Here is a 14469-nt window from a genome sequence, read left to right on the forward strand (position 1 = left end):
GGATATAATAAGGTTTAGGGCAGGCCAAGACTTGGCCAGTTTAAACACACGCAGCTGAAAATATTTTATAAGATTTACATAAAGTATCATTATGTGTAACTGAATGTGTAATGTTCATATCGACAGGTAAATACTGGGAGTGTGCTTGTTTAGATTTTGATGTCAAGAGCATGTTCAGTGTATGCACCAATATTCATAAAACGTGTAAATATATATGTATAATGATAATCAATATAGTTAATATAAGATCAACATGTTTCCATGTTAATAAATTTCAAATTTTAATCTATTTAAGTAAGTATTATATAGTCAGTGTATTAAATAATTGAATAGTAACTTACCAAACGAAAGGAACGCAACACTGACAAACCCTGAACACCTTCCAGTCCCAACTCCAGTAATGATAAGGCCACGATGATGAAGTCAAATATATTCCAACCCTCTTGAAAGTAAAATTTTGGACTCATAGCTATTAACTTTAATGTTGCTTCTATGGCGAATGTTGCGGTGAAAAACTGCAAGAATAAAAAAAAACAATATGATAAAGTTTAGTAATGAACTAAGTAAATGTTTATTAGTAAGTACCTATACGAAGTAGTCCTGTAATAGCAGGTTATGAATTTCTTCAACCAGAAACGTCACTACTGACACTGACAGACCATATCCGTAATAAATCCAGATCAAATTCATAACCTGTTATTGCAATCAGAATACGCCTTTTGAGAGAAAAGACTTTAGACATTCGGCGCGATTCGGGAAATGAATTAGAGATTAACTAGATACGGTATAGTAAAGATATGTGACGTCCCACGGGTAAAGGTACCTTATGCGGTTGGCGCTTACGCTATTATTAACGCCGCTCCAATATTATTGCGGCGCTATGCGACGTAAGCGCCGGCCGCCATAAGGTACCTTTTCCGTGGAACGTCACATATCTTCACTATTTCATATCTAGTGAATCTCTAATTCATTTCCCAAATCGCGGCGCCAGCCGCCATAAGGTACCTTTTGCAGTGGAACGTCACATATCTTTACTATTTCATATCTAGTGAGTCTCTAATTCATTTCCCGAATCGAGCCGATATTTTTATACGAATTAATTATGACATTTATGATAGCGACCCGGAGGCCGACTTCGCACGGGTTAACAAATTATACACCTAAACCTTCCTCAGTAATCACTCTATTGATAGGTGAAAACCAGTCCATCCAGTAGTTTTTGAGTTTATCGCGAACATACAAACAAACACACAAACAGACAGACGCGGCGGGGGACTTATTTTATAAGGTGTAGTGAATATTGAATTCTTCGTAGCGCTACGCCGTAGCGCGTAGCTTTTAGGTATTTCCTGTTATTTACCAATACCAATATTATTACTATTACCGAAATTCCAATAAACTAAAACAAATAAAATCTCTAAATTCTTACCTATACGTAGGTTGCCCTGAAAGTTTCGGGAATGGGACACTTAGAAATAACATAATAGAAACAGGCATATAATTTATAAAAATGTAACTCTTTATAAAACTTTTAAGGTATATTCCATTTGGTTGTCATTTGTATTTAAGAATTACTGGCAATTTGAAAATTGTATGTCGAACATTATTTGAATTTTTGGCCAAGTGATTTTTCGGATCATATTTTTAAACGGTTTTCAATATGCCCTCAGCGAACAAATAAAAGTTACAATGGGCTTCTGTTATTTTTTTATGAACTAGAGTTCATCGTACGCTCGTTTGCAGTTAAAATTAAATATGAAAGTCACTTTCATTTTATCCCATGGGTGATCTTAAAGAAGCATGTCATTCCAAAGCGACGTCAAAAATTAAAATCGCATTTGTGCTGTTAATTAAAAAGACTGCCAAAAAAGTTGCATATCGGCAGATTTCGACATTCCTAAATATTCATATGACAACAGTAAAAAAATCTTTTATATATATATATATATGTAAAAAAACTTCAATTCCGTTGGCTACTCCACGAATTTCATACAAAACCACTAAGGCCCCAAAATCGCCATACAAAAAGGACTTTGGGATTATGAGCCGTGTGCATTACAGAATGATTACTTTCAAAAGAAAATTTATATGCGTGGTCAGTTTGAGTTTAAGTATGCATTACAATAAAGATTGACTGTCTAGATGCGACAGTTTTCTCTATTCCCGAAACTTTCAGGGCAACCTACGTATATGTATATTACAATTGAATAGAATACTGTCTTCATTTGTAAAAACATGCAATTATTTACCATACGTTACAACTAATTATTGTACTCTATATATTATTCTAGACTAAACAAAGATTGAAAAGGAAACAATACTCACATAATTGCCGCTCTTCAAAGCCTTTTCCATATCTTTATTCATGTCGTGGTGGTCGAGAGCCATGAACAACGTGTTCACAACGATACACAGCGTGATAAACAGTTCCACGAACGGATCGAACACCAGCAGGGCGACGTACTTCTGAAACTCCAGCCACAACCAACAGCAGTCCCACACACAGAACAAGTCTATCCCCTTCCACAGGCAGTCTAGAAGCCGTTCCTTTAACGTCGGCCCGTCCTCATCGTCTTCCGCTGCTGCTGCTGCTGATTGGAAGTAGTATACTGTTGACACTGTGGTTCCGTTTACCAGCGAGTGTGAGTGTATGTGTTGAGGAGAGAGAGAAATAATTTTGTTAGTATTCGCTCATTATCAGGTAATAGAGGTATTCGGGGTGATGACAATTTCAATCGGCAGCCGTTGCTGTTTTTTTTTGTAAATTGGGTTCGGCATCAAGAAGTTTTATGAACTATGTATACTAGAATGTTTTTATTACCAATATCCATATTTTTTGTTACGTCGTAGGCTGTCATTTATATCTGTTGTTTCATCAAAAATGCTCAAGCCCGTGGCATTCAAAGGGGGTGGCTGGCGGATTGCTGGCAAAATGGACTTTCTGAATGCGATATTCTGAGGACCACTATAGTGCGACTGTAATCACGTGCAAATCAAACCCAAACTGTTCTGGCGGTGACATTCATCTTGTTACTTACCAAGATAAAAGCTTACCAAAGTTAACTACACATAATGCAACTATGATGAAATACTCCATTTGATAATTTTGTTTCTGAAGGCCCAAAAAATATGAATATCGTGGCTTATCACAAGTTTATTAAGCAATATTCAGCTCAAAATTGAGAAATATTGTTATTTTTTAACCTTAAGTTAAATATCTAACATTTATCATGCACTAAACTGTACTTTGCAAACTCATATCGACTAGTAGTCCATGCATTCAAAAAAAATACAAAATTATAAACATGCGTGTGCGTGAAATAACGTATTGTAGACAACCGCCTAAAAGTTAGTTGAGGCCAGTCATTGGAAAACATTTTGTGTCTAAATGGTTACAAGCAGACATAAAATAGACGAATGGGCAAGTTTCAAATTGACAGCTAGGCGACAGGCAACAATAGTTTTAAGTAGGTAGCGTCAAACGTTCCAAATGTGATTAATGTTTAGTGCCATGGTGAATTCAGAAAGCGGAATAAACACAATGCCAAAAGTATTATTATCTGTGTAATCAATCAGTTCAAATGTCTGTTCGTGATCGGTTTTTAGGCAATAGAGTTTTTGCTGTATGAACTGAGCAACACAGTGAATCGTGAGCACTGATTGAAAACTTGTTATGGTAAAACGCAGCAAAGAGGCGTGTTACTACTCTAAAGGCGCATCACACACCACAAATAAAGGGGTGCGTGTATTACGTTGAAACACGCATCTTGAATATTAGTTTTACGGATCTCTCACTCCACAATGCCTCTGCCAGGTGCTGGTGCTCACACAACCATCGCGACAATAAATGACACCCTTATTGTCTTTACTCTTGCCAATTATGCTTTTTTTCATTCGCATAATGAGCAAATACCATTGTGTATAAGTGTTGTGAGTGTTGAGTGTAAGCGTCATATTGACATGTTAAGCGAAAATTTCGCAGTGTATTTTAAACTTATTTAAAAGTAGAAAACCTTACATAACATTTTATTGACACAGTGAAGTTAAGAAGCAAATTTAATTAAAACATGACATGACTTAGCACATTAAAAAAAGAACATCGACATTAAAATAAGATGTTGTAATGCACAAGACAGACAGCACAGCACCGACATCAACTTGTAACAAGTATCGGATACAAGAGAGTCAATATTCTGAAAGTGGTCCGTACCGTTCTGTTCGCTGGCTCTGCTTTGCCGCCCGGCTTGTTCTATTATTTCATTTAGTACCATTACATCTGAAAGTTATCAAAATATTCATTACATACACTATCTATATAAAGCTACAGTTATCGGCAACTACGTAAGGCCTATTGATATGTATGGATATAATTACTATAATTGACGGCTTAACTTCTAAACCGATTTTATTAACGTATTTAAAGCCCTGACGATGACAGACCCTGGGGATGGACAGACTAAGTTAGGTTATTTATGGAAATTCGCCAAAAGGAGGATAAAATGAAATAAACTGAATCTGACGCGAACATAGTCGCGAGCACAGTTAGTTAAATATAAAAGTTAGGTACTCGTTTTTGATTTCAGAAATGATCCGCATTAAGGTTAGTAGGTCGACGTCGGAAGGGTGAATTAACGCTCGAACAGTGATTGATGGTGTCTTGAACATACTTAATGAGTTTGTTAAATGTTACCTCTCATATCTACTACGTTAGGCTGCTGCGACGACTCTATAAAAGGGTTATCGTTTGAAGGTTTCAGTACTTTCCCAGCTTCGTCCGTGCATTCACTCATTTCCTAAAAAAGAAAAAAAATATTTTAAATTTCCAGATTGAATGGTACCGTCAAACCGTTACACAAAGGGAGTGTTTCTAATGGAAGATTTCAGACTGTAATAGAAGTAGATAAGCGGAATGGAGTATCGAGACAAACCATTCTGGTTTAACGATGCTTTTGGATCAAAATATTATGTAATTGTGATTTATCTCTAATAAATGAATAAATAAACTAAATAAATGGACGTAAAATATTACCGTCTGTAAGACAAAACTTGCACTAGCTAACAAGCCTTACATAAAAACAACGACGCCAACAACAGATAGGTTTTGTGGTTAAGAAGGTACAGACACTTACATATTTTCTGATCAGGCACGAAGCTAACAAGGAATCCAGAGAGCCAACATCGAAAAATTTAAAATCGTTATCGCTCTTGCATATCGAGCGAAAAAGAGGCAGATAACGTTTTTCGATATTGGCGGCACGCCCTCTGAACTCCTTGCCAGCTTCGCGCCTGATCAGTTACACTTTATAAGCCCACTCTACACAGTCCACACCTGCGAAATCGACTCCACAGTCGCGTTCGCGGCTTCGCGCCGCGATTCGCGCATGAGTGTGGAGGGGGCTATACGACAATGATATGATGTGTACGGTGACTCACATATTCTCTGAGCGGGCGCGAGGCGAGCGAGGAATCCTGTCGCTGCGGCGGGTAGGCGTGCGGCTGCGACGTGATACTCTGGTTGCGCGAGGCGGAGCGCCCGCGCAGCCGCGCCTCCTTGGTCTGCGGCTTGCCGCCCAGCAGGTCGCCATGCGATGTGTACGACAGGCGCGACTGATGGGATGTGTAGGACGAATGTCGGGAACCTGGAACCGGTGTTGCGGAGTTCTTTAGCGCAAGCTTTAAACCCATATTTAGGTTGATGTAAGTAGATGATCTTTTAATCTCAACGGTTCGGTCCACACGGAGGTTAGTTAATAAACTTTAGTTCTCTAAGTATACCTATTTACATAAGTCCATTCAAAACTAACCCACTTATAGGAAACTTAAATATGTAGGTACACAGTATAATTTTCAGATCCTGTCATTCCGAACTAACGCACAATAATAATTTCAAAAAATCTTATAAAATAGTGAGTACACACCTAAATTAGCGTAGTAGACAGGAATGATGATAGCACCGTTCTCCTCGGACATGGGTGTGACGGCGTTGGAGTCGTCGGCGTACGGCAGGTGCTCCTGCGCATCCAGGTACGTGGAGAGCACGAGCGGCTTGCGGTCCGCGCCCGGCGGGTAGCGCGCGCGCCCGTTCGGCCGCAGCGTCATCTGGTGCGACCCGCGCGACCCGCGCCTTAGGTTGAACGGCGACCCCGGCAGGGACAACGACGCCTGCCACCCACACTTTAGTTAAAACCTACTGCGACATTAATTGACATACTGATACTACATTTCATTTAACCACTTTAACATTTTCAACTGCTTAATACACTTTCCTCAATTCAGATCGAGTAGTATTTGAACGAGATCACTCTTAACACCTGCAGAGGCACGAGCATTTGCTAGCTTTTTTCACTTAATATTTTCGGTAATCTACTAATTTTACTTTCATGTGCTGATAAACAAAAACTATAGATAGTAATACACAGTTAAGGAAACGCTGAAAAGTAAAGAAAGATAACCAAGGTAAAGAAAATGACATGTGCTTGGAATGGTCTCCTGCACCAATTTACGGAATACAAATGCATTTTATTCGATTTAAATAGATTTTGCATATTTTCTGTGAATCGGCGCAATCAGACAAAGTATGTATTCTAATAGCATCTAGAAGGGTGAAACTGGTTAAAAGAGAAACAATATATAAGTAAGAAAGTCCTAGGGAAGGGAAGACGAAGGGAGCACAAACACCAACGAGGAGAGAAGGACCAACCTGTGAGCCCTCCCGGAGTGGCCCATATGACAACTGCCCATATTTATTAATGCGTTCGGGGTGAGGGACCTTCAATACACAAAAAGAATTTTGAATTTATAATAATCTCCCGACAAATTACATTGATCAAGTTTCTAAACATCGACCAAAGGGTAAAAGGACAGAGCGGGCACAGATACAAATAAAATACTAGAACAAAACCAATGAATATGCGAAATAATCTACAGCTGTGAAAGTTGTTCGTTATTTCGCGTGAGAGAAGACTGCGGATACAGTGATAAATACATAAACAGGCACAAACTCAAGGAAATGCGCGTAGAAGCGAGTTGTTGATAATGAATCAAAGCTTATATTACTTAATGTGAGGAAACATAACTCGTTTTAAAGGTGACTTGGAAACTACAGAAGTGTTGATAATAATGTAAATGAAAATTTGTAATACATACGTAAAATCAAGTACAATAAGAAATCATACACGTAGCATTGAATTGCATTGCCATATATCCGCACGAAGTTAATAAAACAGTTTTTAGATTAGTTTTTATGTGTGGTGATCTTATTGTATTTGTGATACGAAAAAATAATAACCAAATGAATATGAGTTAAAGCAACGGTTAGTCAGGTATAACTTTGTTTATTAACACATGAAGTAACGTGGGGTCTGTTAAGTACATGCACGTCTGCATACGCCTAGTTCCTAGCTGTGGCTAACTGATGTACGACTCTAAATACGTCTAAAGTCATGAAGACAGTTCTTTTGATTTTAATTAGCTGATTGTAAGCCTCTGTTTCTAATAATCAAAATTGAGGAATATAAAAACATTAGGTAATTTATTATTAACAATTGTGTAAAGTTAAATATATTTAGGCCGAACCTACCTCTTTGTCGGCGATTCGTTCTCTTTCAGTCCGGTCTGTCTCAAACACAAACATGGCAAAAGAAACAATCTACCATGACAATAGAGTTCTCTCTCCAATATTATTCCTTGAGACGTATTACCTTTCTCAAAGAGCCAATTATATTGTAACAACTATTTAATTTTGTCTGTATTTAGATTGGTTATAGGATTTATTTACGATATTAATAAATAGTATGAAAAAAAAAGAAATATTATTGGAGAATGGGACTTTTACTAAGAAAAATATAGATAGGTAGGTACTACTAAATAACTGTTTAATTTTTAAACGTAACGTAAAATTCATGCTTTTCGCTATTGATATCTATGAAGTCAACCGTTTTGATAATATGCAGGTAGGAAAATACATTGTCGAGGAAAAAAAACAATGAATGATAATCATGTTTACAATAAATACAATAATACACAGCCAATACCTAAGTACTTATGCAAACAATGTAGGTACATAGTATGAGATAATGAAACTGTTACTATCTAAATCTAATTGAGGAACAAATGTATCTACTTCACAGATGTTTTGTGAAAATGGAATTGATAATGGCGACGACATGGTCATTGTCAACACAGGAAAACGTCTATAACAACATGCGTCAAGGCCGAAGTAGCTTTGGCACGATCGATGGATGTAGGTAAAATCTAAAAATAAAACAAGTAAACAAAAGTCGGCGGCTAACAAAACGATCATGTTTGCAAATATGCAGATGGAGCCTCAATACCTGAGTATAATTTGACATGAAACCTAGCGATCAGAATAAGGATCTATGTTCTTCAAGCTAGGCAAATCTAAATAATTATGCATCTCTATTTGTTTATTCGTGAGATCAATGTTTTTATAGAAAAACAGTTAAGTATGTACTCATTTTAAGTAAATACTAGCAAAGAGAATAAAGTCTATAGAGACGGATTGTCAAAGTAAATTATGTAGCCACTGTAAATTTACTGCCATCTTTCGACAGAACATAAAACTGTTAGAACGCCATTTGACTTTGATCCTTATTCTTTAAGTGATATGTGTTAACTTATTAAATATTAATATTCACGCCATCTACTCGACTATAGGCCAAAGGTATGGTTCCATGTTTTCGAGCGATGGCGCCACAACCTTCAGCCTATGCTCGAGTAGATGGCGTGAATATTAATATTTAAAAAGTTAACACATATCAGTTAAAGAATAAGGATCAAAGTCAAATGGCGTTCAAACAGGTTTAATCTTCTGTCGAAAGATGGCAGTAAATGAACTGTAGCTACATAATTTACCATGACAGTAACTCTCTTCTTCAAATCCTCTTTGATACTAGTAAGTACCTACATATAAAAAAATCTAGTTTCAATACTACATGTTTTGCGCTACGATGTAATCTAAGTAGAATGAATTATTATTAATTATGGTTTTCATTCGATCCACTAACATTTTCTGACAAACGTGTTAAGGACAGACAAACCATTTCAGGGCTAATCAATTATTATTTTTTGTCGAAAAGCCTCCATGGGTTACTAATGACCACTGATCAGAGGGATCTGTATATTTGCAGGGCGCTGGAAATCGTAACAAAGAAATAGACAGTGAAAGTATCGTTAAGCTCAGCAATAGACACAGATAACAGACAAAAACTTCTCAACTTGAGCTTAAAGTATGTGCTAGAGTCAGATTAAAGATGGATTTTGTGATAAAATTTAGAGGAAATAAATGTGCCTTATGTTTAGATTTCAGCTTATGTAGTGTGATGCCAGCTCAAGTTGGGAAAGAAAATTGTCGCCTGTCAATGACTCGATAGTTCTGTTGTTAAAAGTTTTGCTTGTTAAGCTCAATAAGTAACTTGGTAGGTATATTTTTGGCCAGTACTAATAAATCATTGATAGCGAGCAACGGGGAGTCTCCGACAACTGTAACAGGCCACCAGCGTGTGGTGTCGACATTCACTAGTGTAGTGAACAATGCAAGCTGCCGTGGGAGGCCATGTTAAAGTTGCCGGGCACTGGTAAAGTCGACCATCGGGGACGCGTGATTTGAATCGCGCGGTCGATGTCACACCGGCTTTACCCTTAAAACTGATTTCAAGTTTCCACGCGCAGTTAGTCATTAGCGTACCACATCGCTTTAATAGCTTGTGCTACTGGAAGTACTGGAGTACTATACATATAAAGTCCAATTTAGAATGCGATATTGAAGCGACATGGATGCTCGATAACTAATTGTACCTGGAATTAAAGAAATCAGTCTTTTCCACCTTTTCAAATTGGTCCTAAGTTTTACAAAAAATCTTTTAAGTTGAAAAATTATCCTGCAGACACGTAAGTTATTAACGTGACGTGTGTAACCAAATGTGTTAAGACTAATTTGTAAAGGTGGTAAATATTTTTACATGCCCTTCATTATACAGCACGGTTGATATAAAGATGTAAACCAGCGGTTGGACTATGTCGGTAACTGTAACTGAAAGAGATTCATTAGATGTTGCGTTAAAGAGTCCTTGCTGTGTAGTGAGAGGCACGCGTCAGCGTTCAGCGGTCGCGTACTTACCATGCTGACCTTCCTGTGGCGGCGTGCGTCGTGGTGCGAGTCGGGCTTGTGCGCGGGCTGAGTGCTCACCGAGTCCTGGAAGGGGTCGCTTCGCAGCGACATACGCTCGCGCGTGTTGTCGTCCTGCGCGCCGCGCTCCTGGTTCACGAACAGCTCGTAGGACTGACAGGAGAAGTCGGAGGGTGACTTGGCGGGGTGCGCCTGCGCGTACGCGGCCGCCTCCGCCGCCTCCGCCAAGTCGCGCGCGTGCGCCTCCCGAGCCTCCGCCCTGTCCGCTCGCGCCTTTGCCTTCTCTTCCGCTTCCTATTATATATAATCACGATATCACACCGAAAACACGGAAAATTAAAAACATCGACTTATATTACAAGGCTTCATGGAAAGTGCATCAATAAAACGTTGATAAAGTTACGGGTCACAACATCAAAATTTTACAATTAGTCAAAAAGGCTGACAGCGACTCAAAGACCTCAGTGTTGAGATGGCCGTCTAGCTGGTCGTGGTCTGTGTCGTCGTCCACATGGGTGACTACTATACTCGGCGTGCTCATGACTCCCTTCTTCAGTTCATCGTCATCCGCATACCCGAGATACCGATACGGACATCGATGATATTGAGCCTGATGTGTGATACATAGGTATCTTAATGTTTGATGCTTTTGATTGTCAGGATTTAATGGTTACTTATAAATAGTACGATTGTAGAGATTATTAAACTAGAGTCAAGGTCATGAAAGTATTCAACCTCAAAAAATCATGAAAAAATACGCATTCAGAAGAACAAAAGTTGTCAGTTTCAGTTCTCATCATCATCATCTCAGCCATAAGACGTCCACTGCTGAACATAGGCCTCCCCATTTGGGGGGGTGAATGCCATAATCGCCACGCTTGGCAGGCGGGTTGGCGATCGCAGTCGAGTACACCGAATTTGAGGGACGCTGCTGCCCGTCCACCGGTGGTCTCAGTTTCAGTTCTATTCTCGAAGATTCTATATAAAATACAAATAAAAGGGCCATTTTTATATTTATGTTACATTTTGATAAAATTTGGTAGATTTGAAGAGCTTCTCATTCTGGTCGGAATAAACGCGAAATCTAAACTTGGAACAAAAAAAAATGTAATAAATTCCCATTGAGTTACTAATATTCCATACGTTTTCGTAACTGAGTGTAAGATTTTGTAGGACACGGTGAAATTGCGCTAATGTTGTACAGAATAGGGAACTCAATCCATCCACCAAATTACTATCGGATAAAAAAGAAAACACGACTACTTACAAAATAAAAAATCGGCCAAGTGCAATCCGGACTCGCCCACCGAGGGTTCCGTACCAGTAGTATTTGTTATAGCGGCAACAGAAAAATATCGTCTGTGAAAATTTCAACTGTCTATATAGCTATCACGGTTCATGAGATACAACCTGATGACAGACAGACGGACAGACGGACAGCCCGAAGGACAGTGGAGTCTTAGTAATAGTGTCGCTTTTTTACCCTTCAGGTATTACGGAACCCTAAAGGCTCCGTCACATAGGCGCGTTTTGCGGGCGACGCGTGAGCGGGGCGCGCCTCTTTTACATATAAAACGCTCACGCCACGCTTACGCCCCGCCCGGAAAACGCCTGTGTGACGGAACTTTAAAAATAACCCTAAAACCTATGGCCCAACTCACCCTGAGCGCCTCCTCTTCCGCCTGCTCCTCCTCCTCGGCCTTCTTCTGCAGCTCGTCGTAGGACATGGCGACGATGGCCAAGATCAAGTTGACGAGATAGAAGGAGCCCAGAAAGATGATCACCACGAAGAAAAGCACGTGCCACGACCCCGCCGACCTTAGCACCTGGAAGTAATGTCAGTTTATTTTTCACCACACCAGCTCGGAAAGGCTTACTTTGCACTTCAAAAACGGATAGCAAAGTTGCACTTTGCTATCAGTAATTCACATGTGAGGCAAAGTAATCAAATGCAAATTTTGAGTTGTTTTCTTATGTTTAAAAAAAAATCTTATGTTTGCTGGTAGAATTGACTTTGAAATGATGATTTTGGATGTAAGAATATCCTATAATATTTAATATATATTTATATATTTATTCATTTGAATTTGATTTGGTTTGATTTTATTTGATATTTTACATTTAATATTTGCTTCGGGTTGGTGTGGTGAAAAATTTTGTGTTTCACTCGGGGACAAATTTTGTTTAACCCTCGTGCTTTGAAACCCTCGGAATGCTCAAAATTCCATTTTTCAATTTTGGAACCTTTCGCTTGCTCGGGTAACAATATAAGCACGAGCGGTTAAACAATAACTTTGCCTTGTAAAATAAATTTATAACTATTTCACATTATCTACAATTTTTCTTTTTTAATTAAAGTGCCACTTTTCTGTTCTAGGACATTTATTGCCAGTATAATGAAATATGAAAATAGTATAAGTACACACAATAAACAAAATAATATTTACTTATAATATGCACATAATCGTTAACAATTTCTATGAAATAGTCTCTAACAAGTTTTCCTTGGCTTCCTAAGGTACCTTGAAAAAAAAAAATCTACGGATTACTGCTGTAGCACTCGTAGCACGCTTGTATGCCGAGATAATTTCATCTTTTTTATTTAATTTTTTTTACGGAGAAAATATGTTTTTTTGTCACGTTATGATTTAGTTTTTATATGACAATTATGTTGCAAAACTATACATATCATGTCAACGTGATTTCAAATGTACATAGCCGTAATCATTAACACATTCACTGCCATCGTTTTAGCGCTATATACGATCTTAATTTATCCCAGCGTTTTTCCGCTTTGTAGAAGAAAGCGACTACGAACAGACAACCCGCCGAGCTGGTTCCCGGCACACAATCTGTTAAGAGGGAAGTATAGCACATGATGGTCCATACAAAAAGGGAAAACGTTTTTTCATTTTTTAGTACCTATGTTATTGACACAATGAAACATTATTTTACTTTTTTTTTCAAAATTTTAATTACAAAAATGAATAAAAAATAATCGAAACCTTTAAACCTAGAATATATTATGCTGAAGCGATCGACATCAAAATCAAAGTGATATGTTAAGATTTAGTTAGTGGAAAACGTATTCTCCTGAAATGGAAATTGTATGAAAAAAGTACCTTTTGTCAGTAGCTATACTTCCCTCTTAAGGTTAGTTGTGGTAAAGGTGGTCTTAAGGTGGTGGTGGTGTGTAGTTGGAGTAGACCCCCCCTCAAGGTGGACGGGGGTCCGCTGGATGCGGGTGGCCCAAGACCGGTCATTGTGGCACTCTTTGGGGGAGGCCTATGTCCAGCAGTGGACGTCCTCTGGCTGATATGATGATGATGATGAAGGTTAGTTGACTTGCAGGCATTACTCACCAGTTGGTAGAGGTTCTCCCAGTAGTCCTGCGTCATAAGGCGGAAGGCGGAGAGGAAGGCCCAGCCGAAGGTATCGAAGCTGGTGTACCCGTAGTTGGGGTTCGGCCCGTAGCCTTGCAGGCAGATGTAGCCCGGCTCGCATTGTCTGGGACAGAACATCACGTTTAACAACTAAGGGCCGCTTGCACCAATCCAGGGGTAGCCACTAACTCAGAGTTGGGCGTTTCTTTTATTTTTCGCCATTTTTATATATTGTGACCTTTTTTGCCACTTTTCATCCTTCCCTTTTTGTTTCCGCCATACAAATTATATGGGGAAATGGTAACACTATAGGAAAAAACTCTGGGATATTTTTTTATCCCATTAGGATCGAAAGAGCTCATGAATCTCGTGATTCTGAATTCGTGAATATATAAAAATGGTAAAAAATAAAAGAAACGCTCAGTTAACCGTTAACTCAGGGTAAAATTGTACTGGTAACTCCGGGTTTAACCGGTTAGCTCCGAGTTAGTGGCTAACCATGGATAACGCTAATCACGAAGGATCTCGCTGATCCGCCATTTCTTATTTCTATATCACGCGCATTATATTGCTCCGCCGATGATGCCGCGGTCAATGCCACTGTGCGAGAGGTACAGCAATTTAAATTTGCGCGTGCGATAGAGATAGGAAATCGTGGGTCAATGTACGAAATTTTTCATGCTTAGCGTCCTTGCTTTAGTTATGTTTTTGTAATTGATGTAGGTGTTGAGATTTATGTGCTGTGAAACTGTATATTATTTACAGAGATCGGACAGATTGGCGTCATTGGTCGCAATAATGTGGACATGACTCCAAATTTGATTAAATAATTAATCATTTAATTATTTTTTTACCTGAGATTTAATTTTGTTCCCTAGTCAATAAATAGCACTTAAATATATTTTTGATATAAAAAATGAGTACCTACAGAAAATTTGG

The 14469-nt window shown here is 38.7% G+C and overlaps 1 protein-coding gene across 1 annotated transcript in view; it reads right to left on the reverse strand.

Annotated features, from left to right (window-relative positions):
• Positions 1 to 14469, reverse strand: part of LOC134798821 (sodium channel protein para-like) — a 92656-nt gene that overhangs the window by 15103 nt on the left and 63084 nt on the right. The window contains 10 exon segments of the mRNA XM_063771205.1: positions 342 to 515; positions 2326 to 2618; positions 4211 to 4276; positions 4691 to 4793; positions 5434 to 5639; positions 5919 to 6162; positions 6701 to 6769; positions 10139 to 10441; positions 11809 to 11973; positions 13510 to 13654. Coding sequence (XP_063627275.1) covers positions 342 to 515; positions 2326 to 2618; positions 4211 to 4276; positions 4691 to 4793; positions 5434 to 5639; positions 5919 to 6162; positions 6701 to 6769; positions 10139 to 10441; positions 11809 to 11973; positions 13510 to 13654 — 1768 coding nt within the window.

Source organism: Cydia splendana, chromosome 17 (assembly GCF_910591565.1).
Source record: "Cydia splendana chromosome 17, ilCydSple1.2, whole genome shotgun sequence".
Classification (NCBI taxonomy): Eukaryota; Metazoa; Arthropoda; class Insecta; order Lepidoptera; family Tortricidae; genus Cydia; species Cydia splendana.